Raw genomic sequence first — 23,820 nt, 5'->3', positions numbered from 1 at the left:
TAAACCCTAATTGAGGGATGCAGATGAAATTTATGCAAGGAGCTTTTTACTTTCTTACTTTCCAATCTAAATCCCGTTATTTCAAAATAAATGCAAACCGACCTGGAACTGCTTTTATATTTACATACAGTATTTGACGTATAATTCACTGGAATTATGTATAATTCACCGGATCTTTATGAACTTTATGGGTTGCCATGAGTGATGTGGAGGAACTTGAGTGGCCTGAGCACTAACATAAACCCCATTAAACACTTTTAGGATGGATTTCAAGCCGTGGTTTATCAGTGCCTCACTAATGCTAAAGTAAAAAGCTCCGGCTTGTCTGAGTTTTTTATTTTCTTTCCCACAACTACTTTAAGTATGTACACTATATTGACAAAAGTTTTCGTTCGCTTAACCATAAGATGCATATACGCTTTTTGAACATCTAATACCAAATTTGCTGTTAACTTAACCTCTATAATTTAGCACACTAGTGCTCTTTTGTAAAGCAAGTAGGGTAGGGTGATGTAGGATGAGGAGGCCTGGGTGTTTAATAGGGTTGAGGTCAGAGCTCGATAGCAGGCCACTCAAGATCTTCCACTCCAGCCCATGTAAACCATACCTTCATGGAGCTTGCATTGTGCACAGGAGCATTGCCATGCTCTAACAGGTTTGGGTCTCCTAGTTCAAGTGAAGGGAAAATGTACTTCTACTACATCCAGACATATACTATATAATTCTTTGCCTATAACTTTGTGGTAACTGTTTGGGGAAGAACCACATATGGCTGGAAAATATATAAATTTTAGACTCTATATTTTAGTTCTAATTTTATTATTCCATATTTCAAATTTTTGTAAATGTTGTTTAAGTTATTTATTGCTCTATTACAGTTTTATTTTTCAATTTGATTGTTTATTCAACCAATTAAAAAAATAAAAATGGGACACTGTGTCAGATGTAAATTAAACCAATAGAATTTGTACCGTTTTGAGGAAAAACAGAGGACTTTTTTTTTTTTTTTTTATATAATTGCTACAACACATCTCCAATTTTGGGTACAGTGCAAGAAAAGAAATAGCCAGAGAAACATTTTGTAGTTAATTCGGTTAATGTCAAGAGGCCAGTAACCTGATTCGGTTTAGAGGGTTATGCCCCCGTCTTCTCTGGACCGAATGTCATTGTCAGAGACAAAGTTGAAAACTGTGGATGCCATGTCCTCTGGTCTAAAGAGGAGAGGGGCAATCCAGCTTATCAGCACTTAGTTCTCCAATCATATGGGGGTGCATTAGTCTCAATGGAATGGGCAACTTGCACATCTGGAAAGTATCAATGCTGAAAGGCATACTGTATACAGGTTTTACAGCAGCACGTGCTGGTTGGGAAAAGCCTTGTATATGTCAGCAACACGGTGTTAAACCACACACTGCAATTTTTGAGAAGTGTTGCAGCTATCAAATTAAAAACTACCCTATTTTATTTCCTTAAAACGGTACAATACCTCAGTTTAAACATTTGACATGTTTTCTATGTTCTGTTGTGAATTAAATATGGGTTTATGAGATTTGCAAATCATTGATTTTTTTTTAAATCTATATATTTACATTTCCTATAGTGTCTCCAACTTTTTTGGAATTGAGGTTGTATTTCACAGACCAGTCACATGTATGTGACGCATAAAACTATGAATTTGCTCAAAATATTGTTAGGTGGTTAAGAAATGTACATTTTAAGTAATTAGAAACAAGACTTAATTGATTTGAGATTTGTTTAAAAGATTAATGACTAGTTTACTCAGTGAAGTTCACTTGATTTATTGATTTTGAGTGATGTGATTCAGTGTTTCCAGGCACATTGTGGTAAAATTCACAGGAGAAAAATAAATAAATAAATAAATAAAGTGACCCGAGAAAAAAAAACATTTAATAGAGATTATGTTTGTATCTTAAAGACTCCTAAAAAGTTTCTTCTTTTCTCACACAGATTCTTCAGTTTGAGGAGATCATGTCTAACGCTGTGTTCCGAGAGCATTTCCGTGTTTATATGGAGCGTGTGGATAAGAGAGCCCTCATCAGTTTTTGGGAGCTGGTAGAAATGCTGAAAAGTGCTAACAAGGTTAGAGAAACATATGCACATTCCCAGAAATATAATAAAAGAATATTTGCTTAAAGTTTGAACGCTTAATGCTTTTTTGACTAGTGAACTAGCTTATTTCTGAATACATATCTTTCACTTGTATTATGTTAACAATATCATCTGATGAGCACAAGATGGTCTGGGCAGCACTGTTATTTGTGCTGGAGGCATTATTTCAATAGGGTACTTCTTCAGTTCTGTTAAATTTATATTTTCTTTTACTCTGCTGAATTGTGCTGCTGTATTGCTGTAATGTTTGGCCCCCAGGACTGCAATAAGTGCTTCTTGTAACATTTTGATCTCTGGACTCATGACTACATGCCTACGCAAAAAAAGAAATAAAAAATACAGGGTAATGTTTTTAAGCAGCACCAGCACCATAAAATACAGAATAATGTGAGTTGCCTGTGTTCTGACAGTGTTCATCAGCTCATTATTCAGAGAGACCTTGTAAAACGCTTCATATTAATGAACACCACATGCACAAAAAATAAATAATAATAATAATTTAAAAAAAGAGTACCAAGATTATTGATTGGGGAAAATGTCCTTGTGGTGCTCCACAAGGCCCTCTATGATTTTTACACAATACATGTCAAGGGTATGAATTATTAGCACTTCCACTCAGTAGAATTATACATGTTTTTATTGTACTTTTTCTACATATTGTACTGCAGTAATTGCATTCATATTGCCAGATAAGTTAAGTATTATACTTGTTTTCATTTTTTTCATTTTTTTATTTTATTGTAGTGTACCAACCAAATACGGTAAATTCCTTGTTCTGCATCAGCTTTGTTTATTAAGAAAATAAATCTAGTAAGTAAAAGGTTAATGTCAAGAAAGTTATCATATTGGCATATTAGATGTGGTATCTCAATTGTTATGTTAAGATCTCAATTATTAAAGGTCTGGGTTACTGATTGGAAGGTCAGGGTTTGAGCTCCAGCACTGCCAAGCTGCCACTGTTGAGCCCTTACGCAAGGCTCTTAACCCTCTCTGCTCCAGTGGTGCTGTATCATGGCTGACCCCAGCTTCCTAATAAGCTGTGATATGTGAAGAAAGGATGCCACTATGCTATAATATATATGTGACAAAAAAAAAAAAAAGAGCATCTTATTATTGTCAAGCTACCTCCCCTACTTTCAGGATTTCAGGAGATGGACAGAACGCAGTTCATATCTGCTGAATCTGATTGATTGGCTTTTATTTACACACACATGAAAATGATTACATCCAGTATGCTGTCTGAATGTTTGCACATGAAAAATCTTTCTCTTTTTTAATTAAAACCCTGCAATTGATGAATTATTGTTACTATTTTTTCACTATTAAATTCACAAATATAAAATCTATATTCTTACACAATATTCCACTTTTTCTGAGTGGCTGATGTTTAATGACGAGCTGAAATAAAAGTTCTAAATTAAGTTAATTGAATTAACTGTTTGTAAAATAAACAAATCTATATTTAATTCTTAATTCTGTTTTGTTTCTTTGTTTTTAATGCAGAGCGAGGTGCCACAGTTGGTAGGTGAAATCTACCAGAACTTCTTTGTAGAGAGTCGAGAGATCCCAGTAGAGAAAGCTCTCTATAAGGAGATCCAACAGACTCTGGTGGGAAACAAAGGCACTGACGTCTTTTACAAGATCCAGAGTGACGTCTATGAGACCATGAAAGAGCGATATTACCCCTCGTTCCTCGTCAGTGATCTGTATGACCGTCTCATTAAATGGGAGGAGCAAAGAAGCAGCTCTCAGTCCAGCAGTGAGGAAAAAGATGATAGCGTAAGTACTTGCGTCATAGCACACTGAAGAATAGGGCTGTGTGAGGAAAAGGGCGTAGTGACTGACAGTTAAATGAATAATATTAGCTAAACACCATTTTGCTTTCAGGTACCTGAGCAATTTATAACAATGTAGTGACAATCAGCCTTTCATACCCTGTAATAAAGGCTACAATTCCAATGTGCTTTCAGTGATGAGCATCACAGAAACAAATGCAATTTTTCACATTTCATTATGATTGATTGCAATCCAGTAAAGAGACCATGTATATTGATTGCTTTCAGTAAATCAGTAAACTGGACCAGTCACGTTTCCCCCTACTTTCTACTCACACCCAAGGTCCTATGCAACTCACGTTTCAGGAGAGCTCGGCTCAGATTAAAGAAAATGGCAGAGATATTTATAGTGAGCTGTAAAATTATATCTAATGGTTACCTGTAGGCTGTTTTTTTTTTCTTTTTCCTTTTCCAAAGAGCAAAAAAGCAGCCCGTGTCTCGCAAGCTTTATATATATATATATATATATATATATATATATATATATATATATATATATATATATATATATATATATATATATAATACTTCTCATTGTACTTTTGTTTTTATTATTTTTTCAATTTATTTTATTTTTTTGTCTTAGTAATATGATCCATTTAAATATACAATACCAGGTAGTTTTTCCAAGGACCCAGATATTTAATTTTTTATCAGCCAGCACCAACATTTCTGTAGGGTTTAAAGTTAGAATAGATTTAAGCGGGTGTACTATTAATAGCATTTATTGTATTTTGCATGTGCTTCACACTTGCAGGTTAGATTGTACGGATCAGAAATGCAATCATGGTTTTAATTTTGTATATTTTCTCATTTTAAAATATTAATTCCACCAAATGAATTTCTAATTAGGCCAGTGCAAGCATTACACACAACATGCCTCTGAATCGTGACTTACACTGACCACAGCACACAGGCTTTTCAGACTGCAGTCAATGTAGCCAAAGTGGAAAATGGAGTGCACAAATATATGATGATTACCAATGGTACATTTAACAATCTAAACTGTAAACTGGCTATGAAATAAAAAGCCTATTTTTTTTTTTATTTTATAATAAAGTTGGACAATTTTATGGACTGCACATAAAAGATATACTTAAAACATCAGTTATAATAACAACTAGGCCTTGGATGAAGTAATTGCCTACTCATTATAATGACATTTGGTTTATTGCATAGGATTTAACTTTATGGTTTTCACCTTTTGTCATGACTACATGTGCGATTAACATGACCTGACCTGGCCATGTTTATGCTTGTGTGTTGCTGTGTTTTTCGTATACAGTGTCAGACCATGGACGGCGGAGAGGTGACCCTGGATGAGGGCAGTAAAGGTATTAACGAGCAGGCCAGCTATGCTGCTAACAAACTCCGGCAACTCTGCGAAAGACTGGAGTACAAACGCCAAGCTCTGGGCTCAATACAGAATGCTCCCAGACCTGACAAAAAGGTGTGCCTATTGAATGGGACAGAAGAGCAATTGCACATGCAAAAAAACAAAACTAGGCTCCTGATTAATTTGTATTTCTGTATTTAGCAAACCAAATATAGGTTTACATTACCGGTACTCAGACTGCGAAAATGCTTCTGGGCCTTAGTAACAGATAGCTTGACCTCGCTATGGCCTGATTTAATAATCTTAACCGCAATTGGTGCACTATATGCACCTCAGTTAAACCCGGGGTCACTATTAGCATTCATCTTTAGCGGAGCTGCTCTTGTTATAGTCTTCTCTTTGCTGCCAGGAAGTGTCAAGTGGCCTTGTAGATTTACCCTTAAAAAGCCAGACATGTGCTTTCTGTCTAACTCCATTTCAAGAGCACACACTGTCTGGGATCTTTGTGAATTCAACTGTGCTGTTGTTTTCATGTATTAACTTTGTGTCTTCATCATTTATTAATAGCCACAAAATAAAATGACACACTTCACTTGCAGCTGGGATGGGATTGCTAGCATCATTGTGTTTATATGTGTGTTTGTGCATGCAGATTGTGTGTCTCCTGAAAGAGGAGATTGGGGTAATGGAGAAGGAGCACAGTGAACTGCAGCTGCATATCTCACGTACAGACTGGTGGTGTGAGAATCTGGGCACATGGAGAGCTGTGATTAACACAGCCGAGGTTAGTCTGCCGAGTGACTTAGGTTGCTTTACGAACAACAATTTTTATTTATTTTTTTTTTCTCTTTCTCTTTCCTTCCTTCCCCGAATTACACAGCTGCTAAGGGAGGCACACAAAGTTTGGCCACTAGTAATGACCGAAAAGATTACTTTCAGTTAAAAGATTAAAAAATGAATAGATTTTGTATACAAATTTGCATTTTTTTTTATTTATTTACTATTTTTTTTTATTTACTATTTTTACGTTTTCTGTGATCGCTATATCAAGTGAAAGGGGTTGAAAGCAGCTTCTGTAAACACCGTAACCAAAGTGTAATCTTTTGAGGTTGAATCTAGTCCCCTGTAACACATTGTGACTCTGCTTGAACCATTTCAAGATTATTAGTTTGATTTGGCAAAAAAGACATGTGAATGACTCATTTAGATACAAATGATTTGATGGAGATGACGTATCAAAAGAAAGTTTCTAGAAATCGTTCATACTTTTCATGCACAACATTTTGGCTTTGTAGTTAATAATTAATAATTTATCATTTCAGTATGAAATAATTTATCAAATAATTTGTTACTTATATATTATAATTATCCACAATATGGAATTAAGTTCCCAGGCCTCCTCACCCTACATCAGTACCTGACTTGACTTTATTTTATTTATGTGGCTTAATGTGACTTGTGGAAGGGGATGCTCATAAAGCTTAAATTAATAAATTATTCATTTATTTATTATTATTATTATTATTGTTATTTATTTATTTGTTTATTTGTTTGTTTGTTTTAGAAACCTGCATTTTTAATGTTTAGGCTCAGGTCATCTCAGGAAGTTCTCCTAGCCACCGTTGCCTCCAGCTTTCTAGTTTAGGAATCTAGATCTAGACCCAGATTTCTCTAAAGTCTGTTTTGTCTACTATGTAATGTGCTAAACAAAAAAAGGACTAGAATTTAAATGGAGAGCGACATAATTGCACAACAGCTGCGCCACACGTCTATGACACTGTGGCCTTGTTTATAGCTTGTCTATTCTAGCTCTGATTTGCTGCAGCAGTAAATAAATATAGAAAGAAAAGAATTGTGTTTGGGCAGCAGTGCGAACACCTGTGAGGGGCCTGGGTGCTTTAAACACCCCCCAAAAAAGAATGCAAAGCAGAGTGATTTTCAGATGAACCCATGTTGAAAACCAGCAGAACTTTCTTACTTGCCCATTATTTTTTTATATTGAAGATTTTTTTATGCATCTTTTGAATTGCACCTGGCAAATCCAAATCACTGACTGTATGTCTATTTGAAATTTTGTGTAAAAAAAAATGTATTAAGCAACATGGGTTTCAGATTTTTTCATCTTTTGCCAGTAAAACACCTTTAAATCGTATCCCGCAATTCATCCCAGAAACATATGACGTACTTTTTGTATGATGTGTCTGTCTACACCGGTAGGCTTGTGAGGAGAACAGTGAGCAAATGGCGTTCTATTCAGTAGCAGTGAGTCTTTTGGAAAGTGAAGACTCGGAGAACAGCAGCTGGTTTGTCACGAGGAAGCTGAGCGAGTTTCAGGCCCTGCACAGGAAGCTGACTGAGGTACATGTCACCTGGGGACATTTGATTACTTGACATACGCTCATTTCTTTCAGAGAGCATTTAATCCTCACTTCAGTGCCGACATCTGAGTCGACAGAGACTCTGCCGTGTCCCTGACCGAGTTGCTATGGCGACGAGATGAGTCATCGAGCCGTCGCATGTTTTCAGATGTGATACAAATTACGCATGACAAAACTCTAACACCACAGGCCACCTGCCTCTCTTTCTGTCGTTCTCCAGTGTTTTCCCTCTTTGAAGAAGGTTCAGCTGCCCTCGCTCAGCAAACTGCCATTCAAGTCTATTGACCAAAAATTTCTTGAGAAATCCAAAAACCAACTGAACACATTTTTGCAGGTGAGCTTTAATATTGCCATGTTGCACAAATTGCAGTTTTTCGGCCTTTAATTGCAAATGTCACTATTTATTTTTTTTGGAATCAATGCAATTTCAGCTCCCTGGGTAGCTCGTTTGTGCCTGTCAGCTAAAGGGATGTTGAGACTATGTGTAGTCTGATTGGATGTCGCTCATGACCGAGCAACTGAGACTGGAGACATGTATAGGTATTGACAGAGAAGAGCAAGAATCAAAAGTTTCATATCACTCTCTTTCTTTTATTTCTGTTTGGAGGTACAATTATTCTGCATATAAATTAAAATAGTTATGAACAACTTGTATTTTTCTTGTATGTTAATCTTATAGATTTTGATTCAGTGAAAGGTTTAGCCAGATGTTCTCAGTCTCATGTTTAATAAGCCTGCCATTTGGATGTGCAGTCTCCAGCCTATTATTTTTTATGGTGCAAAAATTTCCAAAACTCTCTTGGGTGATTGCTCTTGCATGAACATATGCAGTGTCAGGTCTAATAAAGCAAGTTTTTTTTCTCTGAGTGGTTTGTTTGGCAGGTAAGAACAGAGCAATCACACTCATGTGTGAACTAAACCAGGCAGTGTTGTTCCAAACTGGTGTTTGTGTGCTAGACTATCTAGTGTGGTTTGATGAGAGTCAGAAAATAATGTGGTCCTGGATTGAACCAACTGCTGGGGGTGAACTAAATATGTTATGTATTGTTTGCAAAACCTATTTAGTGCTAGCTATGTTGTTCCATGTGCATGTGTTTCGTTTTTTTCCATTGCCATATTTTTTACCATAGAATGACATTTTTAAATGGAGTTTTAGGAGTATATTTTCAGCCCTACACGACTCTCGATATGGGGACGTTTTACCATCTACATGATAAAACCTTTTACAACCTTCATCAGTATAAAAAAATATGTTGCAATATGTGATCTCTATATATAAAAAAATAGATTGATTGATTGATTGATTGATTAATTTGTCTTTTTTTTTTTTTGTGTAGAAAATGCTGACAGATGAGCGTATGTGCCAGAGCGAAGCTCTGTATGCATTTCTCAGCCCATCACCAGAGCACCTTAAGGTCACTGACATCCAGAAAAAATCCACGTTCTCCCTTGCCTCTTTTCTGGAGAGACTGCCAGGAGATCTTTTCTCCCATCAAGAGGTAACCACACACACACACACACACACACACACACACACACACACACACCAAAATTTTTAAACAGTGTATGAAGTGACAGGAGTGGTAGAACGTCGATACAATAGAAATAGCTCTGTGCCTACATTTCAAGCTATGCTAGACAGTGTAGAGAGTGATGCGATTGTACATGCACACTATAAGCAAGCTCAGCTTAAGTTACTGCACTCTATTGTTGTGTATTGATTAAAAAACACATCACAATCTCAATGCTGAGAAATTTTGCCACGCCACAAAAAAAAAACAACAGGAAGAGGAATAAAATATTTTAATGGGTAGTGGAAGTCTTAGCATATACATTGAGACTGAGAAAGGCACTTTACAACACCTAATTGAAATACAAAGACCCGGTTTTAAATGCATCACTCTCTCATGGTCTCTATCACTTTTTGTCAGGATGAGGCTGAGGATGACAGCGATCTCTCAGACTACGGCGACGAGCCGGACGGGAGGAAAGATGTCCTTGCCGAGCCCTTCTTCATGCTTATTGGAGAAGTGTTTGAACTCAGGGGCAGTAAGTGAAATCCTGTGCAGTGTGATTATCAGTGCATCCTTAGCTGTATGGCTGTGTGTGTTTCTTGTGTGCTCTTAATGAAATGAAGTTTTATCGGAATGATTGTCCCCTGAAGTGCAGTTTACTGCAAAAACTAATGTTGTGTCATTTTCCCCCGCAGTGTTCAAGTGGGTACGGAAGACACTAATTGCACTAGTCCAAGTCACTTTTGGAAGGACGATAAACAAGTAAGAAAGGCTGCTCATTGTCTGACTGGTATTTGACAGTGCCTGAAAGCTAATCAAATTTCCAGGAAAGCAAAGTGAAGTAAAGCGATCTCCTGCTGTGGGCTGCTGTGACCCTGCCAAAGAGAACCGTGATTGAAAGGTTCCCAGGTTTCCCCATCATGCATGCTGTGGTCATGCCTAAAAAAAGACACACTGATGGGGATGTACTGAAACTGTGGGCACTGTGTTTAGAGAGAATCTGCATGCTGAGTAGACGATTGTGACTTGTTGGACAATCTTTAGCCTCTCAGTCTAGTGTTTTCATACTTTTGAAAGCGAGCCATTATTACTTAGTTTCTCTATACACTACTGAACAACTACACTACTTATCTACCAATCAACAAGTCATCATAGACCAGTAAAGTGTGTGTGTGTGTGTATACACATATATACATACATAATGGTTACGAAACTAATACAAAAACTGCACGGAAAGCTAGCCAGCAAACATTTTTTCCATGATCTATATAAAGAAAATTATTATACACTACATGGACAAAAGTTTTGGACACCTGACCATTCAAAGTATGTGCCTTTTTGAATACATCATTCCACAATTACTCTTATTTGCCGTTATAATAACCTCACACACTTCTGGGACAATATTCCACTAGATTTTGAAGTGTGGTTGTGGAGATTTTTGCTCATTTATCCACAATGTAGTTGATAAAGTAAGGTGCTCCTGTAGGTTGAGGAAGCCTTATGAGTCAGCGTTCCAATTTATCCCAAAGGCGTTCAATTCCATAGTGTTATGGTCAGAGCTTTATTGCGGGTCATTCAAGATTTTCCAACCAGTGCAAACCGTATTTCAAGGGAGTTCTCTTTGTGCACAGGGGCATGGTCATGCTGGAACAGGTTTGGGTCTTGCGAAGGGAAGGGAAAGTTGAATGACATCCTACCGAATCGTGTGCCTCCAACTTTGTGGTAACAGTTCAGTGATGAACCACATATGGCTGGAAAAGTGGGGTGTCCCAATACTTTTGTGCATATAATGTATGGACAGTACCCAATCCTAGCTGGCTATTTTAAAGATATACATTTTAATAAACAGTAGCAAAACCTGACCGAAATATAAAGGTCAGTTTAATAAGAACACTTGTACGTTTGTTCTTTTATTAAATTATCCAGTCAACCATTTATGTGGCTCCAAGACCTGCCCTGTTCAGAGCATAATTAATGCAGCTACAGTTCTAGTCCTAGTGCTTATGCACATATCATTAATTAGTATGGCGGAAAAAAACACGGTGATATGAGTGATATTTTGTTGGCAGGTTTGCCAGACAGGCTGGTTCGAGTATTTTAGGAATTGCTTATCTCTTGGCATTTTCACACTTGACTGTCTCTAGAGTTTATATAACTGGTGTGAAGAAAAAAAAAGAAAAACATCCATTAAACAGTATCTCTGCAGGGGGAAATGTCTTGTTGATGAGAGAGGTAAGAGAGGAGAATGGCCAGACCAGTTTGCATTGACAGGAATCCAGAAGTTAAAGATAGAAACAATATGTGGTTATCTTTCATTTGCAGTGATTCAGTGCACACTGTAGCCTGAGATTTGAGGCTTTGGCTATCAGGAGTGGAACCCTATAAGGTCTTCTACTATTATAGTTTGCTTGCATTAAGGTTGCATATGTTCATTGCATAAGGTATGCATAGCCTATCTTTGAGCTTAAAGCAGTCTGGCCATTCTTCTCTGACCTCTCAACAAAATTCTTGACTAGTATATAATACCTTTTTATAATTACATTAGTTTGGTGGTAGAAAAGAAATAAAACATAATGGAAAGTAATTTGTAAAGTAAGTTTTGAAAGATTCCCCTGTATGCCTACATTTACCTATTATTATTATTATTATTATTATTATTATTATTATTATTCTATAATCTTTTCTAGGCAGATTAGAGACACGGTAAACTGGATCTTCAGCGAGCAGATGTTGGTTTACTACTTTAACATATTCCGAGACACGTTCTGGCCTAACGGGAAACTAGCACCACATAACAAATCTCGCACAGACGCCGAGCGCCGTGAGACCAAGGAAAGAGCACAGCAGAAACTGCTGGACAACATTCCCGGTAAGAGCACCATGTCTCTTAAACCCTACACACTCTCGAGCTCTTTTTTGCTTCCCTGTGCTATACAGAAATAACTAAAAGTGTTTGTTTACCGGATGACCTTCAATTCTCATGTTTTGATGAGACGGTATGCAATCTGGAGTCCTTTTATGAAGACTAATCCGCCTGGAGACACTGTTGATGTTCTGCAATTACCCACATAAGTCCATTACACTGAACAAGATGCACTTTTTCTGCTTGACAACAGATCAGCCCCCAAATTAGAAGAATATACAAAATCTACCTTAACTGACTCTCCTGGAATAATATTACGTAATGCCTAATTTAGTCATGCTTGTGAAATACTAATTTGACTATTTATTTATATACAAGTCATTAGCCAGTGTTAAAGTTCTGATTCCCCCCTCTTCATTTTATGAGATTTGTGTATTTGAAATCATAATCGGAAATGAATTAATTCAATTAAATTAAGAAAAAATCCCCAAAGTGTTCGGGATTGCAATAGTATAATTGTTATTTTGGGGAAGCAGCAAATACTTCGGTGACGCTCGTGTGGTAGTATTTGATTTAAATTAAATTATTTTTGGTTAAGTGCATCAACCACACACACTCATCTTTGCAAATACAGAGCATATGCAATCGGAGCCTCTTAGCACAGAGCTCACTAATGTTCAGCTTCAAAGCTCTTGGCACGCCGCCGTCATTGTCCGTGGAACCAGATGAGTCCAGGCGATGGGAAGCACTTACTAACAAAAAAAAAAAAAAAATCCACTCTGTACTGATAATTCAGTCGAAATAAAAATCTGTAAATTAAATAATAATAAATAGTGTCATTATAAAACTTGATTGGGACTTGTGAATCCAGCTTTCACACTGTGGTATGATTAATAGCTTGAGCAAACTATAACCAAGCAACTTTTAATTTTTTGGCAATTAGATGCATTACAGAATCTAGTGGGGCAGCAGAACGCTCGTTACGGGATCATTAAGATCTTCAATGCACTTCAGGAATCCAGTGCCAACAAGCATCTTCTTTACGTAAGTGTATATCATTTATTCTCAGTCACTCCAGCCTAACCTGTACTTTGTTTTATCTCATCCGCACCTGACACTATTAATTCTTCTGCTTTTATTTTATTTATTTTAATATCTTAATTTAGTTTGCAGAGGTTGGGGATTTTCTTTACTCTATAACTTTAAGAAATCAGTTGTAAGCATTTCCCTCCTCATCTCATAAAAGAACATTCTGAATTGATTAAATATATATAGTTAAGTGTGTGTGTGTATATGTATGTATATATATATATATATATATACAGGGAGTGCAGAATTATTAGGCAAGTTGTATTTTTGAGGATTAATTTTATTTGAGGATTTAATTTGAACAACAACCATGTTCTCAATGAACACAAAAAACTCATTAATATCAAAGCTGAATATTTTTGGAAGTAGTTTTTAGTTTTAGCTATTTTAGGGGGATATCTGTGTGTGCAGGTGACTATTACTGTGCATAATTATTAGGCAACTTAACAAAAAACAAATTCATACCCATTTCAATTATTTATTTTTACCAGTGAAACCAATATAACATCTCAACATTCACAAATATACATTTCTGACATTCAAAACCAAACAAAACAAATCAGTGACCAATATAGCCACCTTTCTTTGCAAGGACACTCAAAAGCCTGCCATCCATGGATTCTGTCAGTGTTTTGATCTGTTCACCATCAACATTATGCAGCAGCAACCACAGCCTCCCAGACACTGTTCAGAGAGGTGTACTGTTTTCCTCCTTGTAAATCGCACATTTGATGATGGACCACAGGTTCTCAATGGGGTTCAGATCAGGTGAACAAGGAGGCCATATCATTAGATTTTCTTCTTTTATACCCTTTCTTGCCAGCCACGCTGTGGAGTACTTGGACGGTGTGATGGAGCATTGTCCTGCATGAAAATCATGTTTTTCTTGAAGGATGCAGACTTCTTCCTGTACCACTGCTTGAAGAAGGTGTCTTCCAGAAACTGGCAGTAGGACTGGGAGTTCAGCTTGACTCCATCCTCAACCCGAAAAGGCCCCACAAGCTCATCTTTGATGATACCAGCCCAAACCAGTACTCCACCTCCACCTTGCTGGCGCCTGAGTCGGACTGGAGCTCTCTGCCCTTTACCAATCCAGCCACGGGCCCATCCATCTGGCCCATCAAGACTCACTCTCATTTCATCAGTCCATAAAACCTTAGAAAATCAGTCTTGAGATATTTCTTGGCCCAGTCTTGACGTTTCAGCTTGTGTGTCTTGTTCAGTGGTGGTCGACTTTCTGCCTTTCTTACCTTGGCCATGTCTCTGAGTATTGCACACCTTGTGCTTTTGGGCACCCAGTGATGTTGCAGCTCTGAAATATGGCCAAACTGGTGGCAAGTGGCATCTTGGCAGCTGCACGCTTGACTTTTCTCAGTTCACGGGCAGTTATTTTGCGCCTTGGTTTTTCCACACGCTTCTTGCGACCCTGTCGACTATTTTGAATGAAACGCTTGATTGTTCGATGATCACGCTCAGAAGCTTGGCTATTTTAAGACTGCTGCATCCTCTGCAATATATCTCACTATTTTTGACTTTTCTGAGCCTGTCAAGTCCTTCTTTTGACCCATTTTGCCAAAGGAAAGGAAGTTGCCTAATAATTATGCACACCTGATATAGGGTGTTGATGTCATTAGACCACACCCTTCTCATTACAGAGATGCACATCACCTAATATGCTTAATTGGTAGTAGGCTTTCCAGCCTATACAGCTTGGAGTAAGACAACATGCATAACGAGGATGATGTGGTCAAAATACTCATTTGCCTAATAATTCTGCACTCCCTGTATATATATATGTGTATATATATATATATATATATATATATATATATATATATATATATATATATATATATAATGTTTTTTTTTTGTTTGTTTTTTATCCTTTTAACCCACGACACATCATTGGCATACATTGGCGATAATCAAGAAGAGAGGATTTCAGGGCAAATTGTGCGATAAAAATAAAAAAAATAAATAAAAAATAAAACCCAAGAAAAATAATACAGTACTAAGCACCACAGATACATGAATGTTATAGGGGGGGAAACAGGTTCAATTAAAATGTTTTGTTAGATAAGGATTAGCTAAAAGTGCAACCAAGGAATGAAACCAAGGAGGCATACATTAAGAAATGAGAAAAAACATTAGTTGTCCATCCCCTGTTTTCCCCCTAAAAATTTTCTCTGGTTTGATTTATGATATTTTGATACACTAATGCCATCTAGTGGCCGTGCAGGGATCATCTTATTTAGGGAAGTCTAGTCCGCTAATGGGTTTTTTTTTCCCCCTCCCTTCTTATTTTCAGGTCCTGCTCGAGATGCTCCTCAAAGAACTCTGCCCTGAGCTGAGCGAAGAGATGGAACGTTGCACGATCTAAACTCGTGCACAGTCCCCTGTTGACTGAGGATTCACCTCAACTTCACTTAATATTTTGTTACTTGAAAATGCTAAATGGAAGTTTTATTTAAGAATCACACGAATCACTATGAAAGTGCTCGACTTGATGGCATCATACTACAGGACCTGATGGACATCACTGTTTACTTTTTGGATTTTTTTGTTCTCTTTCTGGTTTCTAACAAACTAGATTTAATGCCAACCAAGTTTGTTTTTGTTCTTTTTTCATTTTATTGTCTATAGGGTTATGTTGGACCATAAGGTCATAAAATGTGAAAAGTAGTGGAATGAGTGTTGTACTTGTCTAAAAAGAGAAAATGAAAACCTGGACCTCTTGAACTTCTCTACCTACATTACAGTACATGTCGTGGTCATTATGAAGGCTTTTAATTGTGCAATGTGTAATGTAAGGTTATTGTGCTAGTTAAATTTGTGATATTATTATTATTATTATTATTATTATTATTATTATTATTATTATTATAGATTTTATTTTTACCAACAATAGACTAGAGCATTTATAAGCAATAAATCGCAAAAGACTATTTGTGTCACTCATTTTATTACTGTTATTCCTTATACATAAATGTGGCTGGCATGGTGATGAAGCAGGTAGAACCCACAGCTTCAGTCACTAGTTTGCTCCTGAGTGTGGGTTATTATGTGTGGAGTTTGTGAGGTCTCCTTGTGTTCACAAGGGGGTTCTCAGTTTCTTTCCCACCTCCCAAAAACATCAGTAGATGTTCTATCGGCTCTGTGAAGTTGCATTTAGGTGTAGGAGTGAGTGTGTGAATGGTCCACTATGATGAAGTGGTGTTTCTGGGATAGGCTTCGGATCCACGTGGCCCTGACCAGGATCAATCGGAAGGATAAAAGTGATTCTAAATTAGCATCGAGGTCAGAAGTTGTAACCACATCAAGTAGGTGAGATGTGTTTGATCATTTAAAGGTTTTTCACCCAAGTACCAAAATAAGAGGAAAGAAAACTAAGTCTTTACTTTGTGAACAATCAACAGCTGCATTTGGTGAATTTGATGTGGCAGCACTTCTTGTATATAAATATTACATTCTGCCATTAATGAGGTTCATCTGGAGGTCCTTAAAAACTCCTGGGTTCATCAGGGCTGCCTGAAAAGAAAGAAGTGAGGGGGGAAACAACTCATGCGCTACACATACACATCACAAAAAGCAACATATGTCAATATCAGTGAAGCTCTTCATTAGCACAGGGGTCATTATATATATCACATTAAAACAAATATAAAAACATAGATTCACAACCCAGATTAGTAAGAACACTTGTATCCCTGCTCATTCATGCAATTATCTGATCAGCCAATCATGTGGCAGCCCAACAAAACCTAAAATCATGCAGATACAGTAAATGATTTATGAATTAGAAGAATAAATTTTTACTTTAAACATCTAGGATTAGAAAGCCTGTGCCCATAGTAGGTTCAGATTTCCTTTCTTGGCTAATGTGCTCTGCTGTTGTAGCCCATCTCCCCCAATGTATAATTTATATAGCTTTCTATGATGCCTTTTTTTTTAGGTATCATGAGTATAAAATTTAATTTTTTTTATTTGAATTGTAGACTTTCTGGCAGCTTGAACAAGCCTATCTTTGTTGTTCAACAAGGTGCTTCTGCCTACAGCAGTGGTTCTCAAACCTTTTCAGCAGGAGGGCCCCCTTGTGTAGGGTAAATCCTTTTGTGGCCCCCAAAAGAAAACTCATGATGCAAAACATCCTCAAACTTACAATTTTACTTAAACATTTTAGACCGTATCAGAAACAAATAAATTTGTATAATGGCGAAACATCAATTCTGTTTGTAGTCTTATTTCTCTGATGTTGAATATACAAAAAAATTTAATTCTACATTTCATAAAATATATTTAATAGTAGTTTTGACGGTTAAAAATAACATTGTCTGAAAAGTGCAACTAAAGTATTGAATACTGAACAGTAATTTATGATGTCAATAGTGGAAGATGAATACTGAAGGTTTTGGTGATGTTTCAGTTAAAGTGCTGCGTGAAATGTATACTATTTGAATATTTTTTTATATTTCTATTTTTTTTTTTTATACATTATAGTTTACATGGTTTGACAATGCTGACATAAAGGTAAAATATATATATTTTTTTATAATTTTCTAATCTAGATTCTAGAATTTCTATGCTGCCCACTAGCGACATCTGGTGGCTCCCAGTTTGAGAACCACTGGCCTACAGCACTGCTGACTACTGGATTTTTTTTAAACAAACCATTCTGTGTAGACGAAATCAGCAGTTTCAAAAGAATTTACACCAGCCTGTCTGACACCCACAACTATGCATTGGACAAAGATACTGAGATCACATTCGTCTTTATTCTGAAGTTTGTATATAGCTGTTTCTGTTTCTGCAATATTTTAGTTATTGTGCTGCTGCCACATGATTGGCTCATTTAGTAAATGTCTGTTACACTGTATATTCAAGTATAATCAGCGCTTTACCTTAGCGTAATAGTACTGTGCTTTTTCTGTGTTCTGTGTGACTCCCCGGCCGAGCTGGAGGCAGCGGGCAAAATAGAACAGGCCAATAGCTATGCCTTTACAAATGTACTCAGAACTGCAGCTGGTGAAATTTGCTATTTCACTAACATCTTCATACTTGCTCACCCTGCAATGCATAAGCATATATTTTTTCTTTAACCACTTGTTTGGTATTTCTCACTCCTTTAAATACACTAGATGGACACAATTGGACACAAATGGACACCTGACCATAAGATTCATGTGGACACATCATTTCAAATGTATTACCTATTTGCTGTTATGACCACCTCCACGCTCTATGTTCCACTAGATTTTAGAGTGTGGTTGTGGAGATTTGTGTTCATTCAGCCACAAGAACAATCAAGTCAGTTTGGGGAAGAATGACACATGGCTTGAAAAGTCCTGTATTGTAAAAGCCTGTATTGTAACCACTTATGAGATCTACATCTTGGCTCTGGGACTTTATCTACTATATTAATAACAGTCTAGTGATCTGTTCCAGATCTGTAGGTAGGCACCTATAACTGCATACACTGTACATTACATTTAACTTTAAATTAAACTCACTCCTTTGACACACTTTTATCCAACTGTGTGTTCGAAAGGCACATATGAATCTTATGGTCAGGTGTCTACAAAATTTTGTCTATATATTTGATGTTAAATCCTAAACATTCCAAAAGAACTCCAAATACATAAATAAGCAAATGGTTCGTTTGCTACAGCTACTCAGAAACATAGGAAGGAAGGGCATGATGTCTCTATAATCCAGAGTCAACACAAGTCTAGCTAATTAGCTAACTTTAGCCAAGCTCATCAGTTTGGTTTTATTATCATCATAAACGATTGATTTTCCGAATTACCTGACTAGCAGCGATGAATGTCAAGTCACAGGTTTCTACTCATGTACTCAATCTAGTATATAAACACTTATGTCACAAAAACACAGGGACTTGAATGGTTGAAATGAGTTGGTCTTGGTTGGAGGGAGTCTCCACTTTCAGGGCTGTTTAACACTGAAGAGTAACACGCTAGCATTAAGTGTTCTGACAGGAAAAGTTGCACTTTAGTGACTAATTCTAACTTAAGCATGGATATGAAAAGATAAAGACAATTGGGGGAACAATACATGTAACAATAAAAGTGTTGTTCTTGAAAAATTGTTAGCATAGGCTGTGCTGTACAAACCCTATTGAAACTATTTGGGTTGGAGGTGGCTAATCGCCCTTACACCACCAAGATGCTAATTTTGTCCCTTTACTAATGAACCCCAATCTGTTTAATTTCCTTATTTGGGGAAAACTTAAAAAAACGTTCCAAGTAAAGAAGCAGGTGTACTGTAGAGACATTTTGTGACCAATTTTACTTGCCTGCGAACAATTAACTCTCTGTACAGTATCTGAATTTGACTGGTATTTTGTATTGAGTATAATTGAATTATTTTTTAATGCCTACTTAATGACTTTGCCTTTGATTATTTACTTGTTATACCTCTCAGCCAAAAGTGCTGCTCTGGTGTAGATTTTGCGCTGGTAGTAGTAAGCAACAAGGTGGCCCTGGGCGTAAACGTTACCCCTCGCCGCCGCCTCTGTGAGACAGTGAAAAGCAGACTGCAGGTCCTTAGACACACCGTATCCATGTAGGTACATGATTCCTAGCGCCCCCAGGGATTCCAGGCTGCCATTACCACAGGCCTCAGAGTGCCAATAAAACGCCTGGGATAGGGACATAGTATCAGGGTATCATACATACATCTGAACTTTGCTAAGCTTCATCAGTTGTTCTTGTTTGTAATATTTTTATACAAAGGTTTGCTAGTCAGTGCTTCGCTACCTTTTTAAGATCCCGTATTTCAGGGCTACAAAACAACAAGCCGAGAGAGGACTGAGCTTCCACGCTGGCGTTTGGGTTTCCATCATCTGCTGCAATGAGCCAGTATCTGCAGGCATGACGAGATGCTACTCAGAACTAAAGATTTTTTAATTGATTTATTTTTTATTTGTTTTTTATTCTTTAGAAGCTACTCTGACTGCACTCACTTTTCTGCCTCTACTCTGGAGGCTTGCACTCCATATCCCTGCAGGTAAGCTCTTCCCAGGTTGTACAAGGCTGCATATCTGACTCTGCCTGTGTCCCATTCAGCTACTCTTCTCATATAGTCCACTGCTTTGCTCTGTTTGGGACAGGAAGGAAATGAACACACAACACATTTATTGGCTGGAATCGTGTACATATTATCATTTCTATAGTAACCGCTCATTCACAGAGACTCTGCATGTTTCAAGCCTAGTAATAAACAGATTTAAACAATGCTGTAACATCACATGGTGTAATGCAATGTGTCATTATTGACATGATGTAAGAGATATACATTTAACATTTATACTATTTGTAAGGTTTCCACCAGGAAGACACCTATTCAGGTTTGTTAGTATAAAGCTGTGTTGTTTTTTTGTGTACCTTCAAGCGAGAGAAAAAAAGGAGGATGAGAAAATAAGAGTTTATAGATCTCGTATTGAAAGTGGTCTAAAACAGGGACTAACTTGTCTTACATGATGTTTCTAAACATTAAATCTAATGGCATTTTTAGTCACTAAATAAATGTAATACTCATTGTAATAGCATTTGTTGAGGAACAAAACACTTTGGGACCTAAAATAGGTTTATTTAATATAATATATAATTTATTGGTTTTTTTTTTTTATATACAGCATACACTATGAAACAGAGTATTGTTCACTTCTAGGAGTTCATCATAGCTGTTTTGTTTTAATAAGATTATACAGGGAGTAGTAAATAGGCATAATGTTACTGTATCCATCTACACCTAATTCGTGTAAAACACCACCATTCAAGCAAAACTTACAGGGTCTGCATTGGTACCAAGTCCATCATAGTACATAACAGCCAGTTGGTAGAGAGCTTCAGGTTCTCTCTCCTTAATCCCATCGAACATAGCCTCAGCATTCTTATAGTGGCCCTGTCATAAAAGATTAATTAATAAAAATTGACATAAATCACAAGGTTGAGCACAAACCAGTAATTGGATTTTGGTGGCTTTAAAAATCCATTAATGCAATCCATACTCCCACTGAGCAGTCTCTCACTGCCAGTCTGTATCTAAAAATCACTGAGTCTCTCACATAATTACCTGCTCATAATAGAGATATCCTAGCAAGAAGCTGGCTTGGGTATCTCCTGCCTCAGCCCTGCTCTTCAGCATCTTCTCAACCTTCTCCAACAGGCATTCTGCATTTAAGTCCATATTCACATGTTACAAATTTCCATCTTAAATTAGAGACACCACCAGAAATAAAGACCTGTCCTGAATGTCATAAAATTTATTTATTTATTATTTATTTATCATTTATTTATATATTTATACAGAAGTAGTGCCTGTGGAGATTACTAACACGTCACTGACAAGCACTCATATCAAATTCATGATTATCTAGTGCCATCTTTTCATTTCTTCAGAGACTTAATTGTATTGAAAAAAGAAATTGTAATTGCAGTAAAGAGATTAAACTTATTTGTTCAACACAAAACAGTGTCCGCTTTTTCAGCATGTTTTAAATAATTAACAAAATGGAAAGTAAATGAACAGAATAAAATCCGGAACAGCTCAATATTTGGTGTGACTACACTTTGACTTCAGTTCATGTGTACTTGCACACTTTGTACACATGAACAAAGTCAGAGATTTTGTAGGATCAGAGTTAGGTGAGAAATATGTATCATCAATTTCAGATCTAGGTTGAAACACAGTCATTAACTGACAGAGAAACAGTTGTGTAGGAGGCTAAAAACTGGGTGAAAAACAACCAAACTCTGTGACTACGGTGAGATTGTGGAAGTTTCATGTCACAAGTCATACACCAAGCAAGACTGTGTATAGCATCAAGACACAAGCAAGCAAGGCCTCTCCCAGGCAAAGATTTCAAAGCAGACTGGGGTTTCAAGATGTGCTGTTTAAGCTATTTTTGAAGAAATATTGGAAGTTTTGAGGACTGTAGACGCAGTGGACGATCATCTGTACTAGATGAAAGAAACATCATGCTTACGCCCCTTCCACATCAGATGATGCCCAGCAGTGCCAGCAGCAAAGAACTGGTGGAAACCAGTGGGACCCAGATACACCTATTTTCTGTATAGAGAGGTCTGGCCAGAAGTGTTTTTCATGGAAGAATTGCAACCATTTGCTTATTGGCCATTTGCTTATTAGTTCTCCAAGTTGTTTTGAACAAATTACCTGCCAAGTTCCTTCTAAAACTGTGCAAGTTCACCTGGAGGAACTGATGCTGTTATGCAGCCAAATATTGATTTGATTTGGGTTCATTTACTGTCATTTACTTACTCTTTTTGTTAAAGAAGAAAAAAACACTTCTATTTTGAAAGCATTCTTACTTTACAGCTTTATTTCACACCTGCATAAAGCTTTTTGACAGAACTATATATAATAAGCCTAATTAATCTAATGAGCCCGCTAGTAACTAATGCAGCGTTCAAGCTTACCTGTATTCCCGTAGGACTTGAAAACCTCAGAGTTCTCATAAACACTCAGAACGACGCTGAGCGCTTTGTCTTTTCGGGTTTTCTGCTGGTTATTGGTCCCGTGAGCCGTCGAGTCGGAGGAATTCATTAGTTTTACAATGACTTACATCATGTTAACACTTTCACAAAGCAGAGACAATGATACTTTGATGAAAGTGTATAAAACTTGATAAATCCCTGCGTTCAGCACTGATTTCAGGAGCTGACCGCTGAGTACAAACGTCTCCTTGACAACCGGTTGCTTGGCGACGCTCTGGCACTGATTTAACCTGCATGCAGCGTTCAATGACCGTTTCAAAAGCCAATTACTGACAAAAAAAACATACTGATACTGACTGCTTTTGGCATGAAACACTACACACATTTCATTAAAAACTCTTTAGACCTGAGCTGCCCGAGCCAGTCATATGGCTGTGCGATGTATGAGAGAAAAAAAACAAGAGCCACTACTACAGATCTTCATTCATAATTTTATATTTACTAGATAATGTTTTATTTTATGTTTAAGCTGCAACAAAACAATGTAAAATGAAATTAAAAGTAGAAGAAAAGAAGAAAAATAAGGAGCAACTCCATGTCTCTCATTAGTGTCTCACATGTATCTCACATGAAGCATGGATTTATTGTATTTATATTAGATTGTCTCTATGTTATAGTTTTGATTGAACTAGGAAAAAATTTAACCAAAATGAAATTGCATTACTAAACCAGATTACAGAGTAATGCTTATTTATTGATTCTGAAATATTATACAATCATAAGTGGAAGCATGGCATCTTTTATTGGAATATTATACGGTTAGTATAATGCACAATTTATGTTTGGTTTCTAGACCACAATCCAGTTAGATTTTTTAGTTTTGACACCTCTGCTATAGACAGTTTCCAGTGTTCTTCATTTCTAAGTGTATTATTATATATGCATTTATTTGACACGTACATTACATAGGAAGCTGGGGTCGGAGCACAGGGTCAGCCATGATACAGTGCCCCTGGAGCAGAGCGGGTTAGGGGCCTTGCTTAAGGGCCCAACAGTGGCCGCTTGGGGGTGCTGGAGCTTGAACCAGTGACTTGCATTCGGGAACCCAGAGCCATAAAGAGCTACCATCACCCCATTATTATTATTATTATTATTGTTGTTGTTGTTTTTGAGGAGATTGCTGGGAGTGATTATCATTA

General features: G+C 37.0%; 2 protein-coding genes across 4 annotated transcripts in view; one reads left to right on the top strand and one right to left on the bottom strand.

The window, feature by feature from the left end:
- The window catches only part of snx25 (sorting nexin 25), a 41,012-nt gene extending 24,919 nt beyond the window's left edge, over positions 1-16,093 (top strand). For both annotated transcript variants that reach the window (XM_046849597.1, XM_046849598.1), the window contains 12 exons: positions 1,969-2,100; positions 3,634-3,909; positions 5,251-5,415; positions 5,954-6,085; positions 7,519-7,659; positions 7,900-8,013; positions 9,017-9,178; positions 9,611-9,728; positions 9,889-9,955; positions 11,884-12,065; positions 13,003-13,103; positions 15,457-16,093. In XM_046849597.1, coding sequence (XP_046705553.1) covers positions 1,969-2,100; positions 3,634-3,909; positions 5,251-5,415; positions 5,954-6,085; positions 7,519-7,659; positions 7,900-8,013; positions 9,017-9,178; positions 9,611-9,728; positions 9,889-9,955; positions 11,884-12,065; positions 13,003-13,103; positions 15,457-15,528 — 1,662 coding nt within the window. In that variant the 3' untranslated portion in view covers positions 15,529-16,093. The remainder of the gene's footprint in view (positions 1-1,968; positions 2,101-3,633; positions 3,910-5,250; positions 5,416-5,953; positions 6,086-7,518; positions 7,660-7,899; positions 8,014-9,016; positions 9,179-9,610; positions 9,729-9,888; positions 9,956-11,883; positions 12,066-13,002; positions 13,104-15,456) is intronic.
- LOC124386015 (LRP2 binding protein) lies at positions 15,436-22,866 on the bottom strand. 2 transcript variants are annotated; one of them, XM_046849600.1, is made up of 8 exons: positions 22,604-22,866; positions 21,240-21,337; positions 20,955-21,068; positions 20,128-20,261; positions 19,922-20,027; positions 19,580-19,803; positions 18,047-18,212; positions 15,436-16,714 (listed from the first exon to the last, which is right to left on the bottom strand). In XM_046849600.1, the coding sequence occupies exons 1-8, from the start codon at positions 22,728-22,730 to the stop codon at positions 16,667-16,669; spliced, it is 1,017 nt and encodes a 338-aa protein (XP_046705556.1). In that variant the 5' UTR covers positions 22,731-22,866; the 3' UTR covers positions 15,436-16,666. The 2 variants fall into 2 exon arrangements, with proteins under 2 accessions (XP_046705556.1, XP_046705555.1); XM_046849599.1 differs by having other exon boundaries at positions 15,436-16,676.
- Positions 22,867-23,820: the final 954 nt, after the last annotated feature.

Source organism: Silurus meridionalis, chromosome 5 (assembly GCF_014805685.1).
Source record: "Silurus meridionalis isolate SWU-2019-XX chromosome 5, ASM1480568v1, whole genome shotgun sequence".
Classification (NCBI taxonomy): domain Eukaryota; kingdom Metazoa; phylum Chordata; class Actinopteri; order Siluriformes; family Siluridae; genus Silurus; species Silurus meridionalis.
Note: the sequence above shows the minus strand (reverse complement) of the source record. Positions and strands in the feature narration are given on the sequence as shown.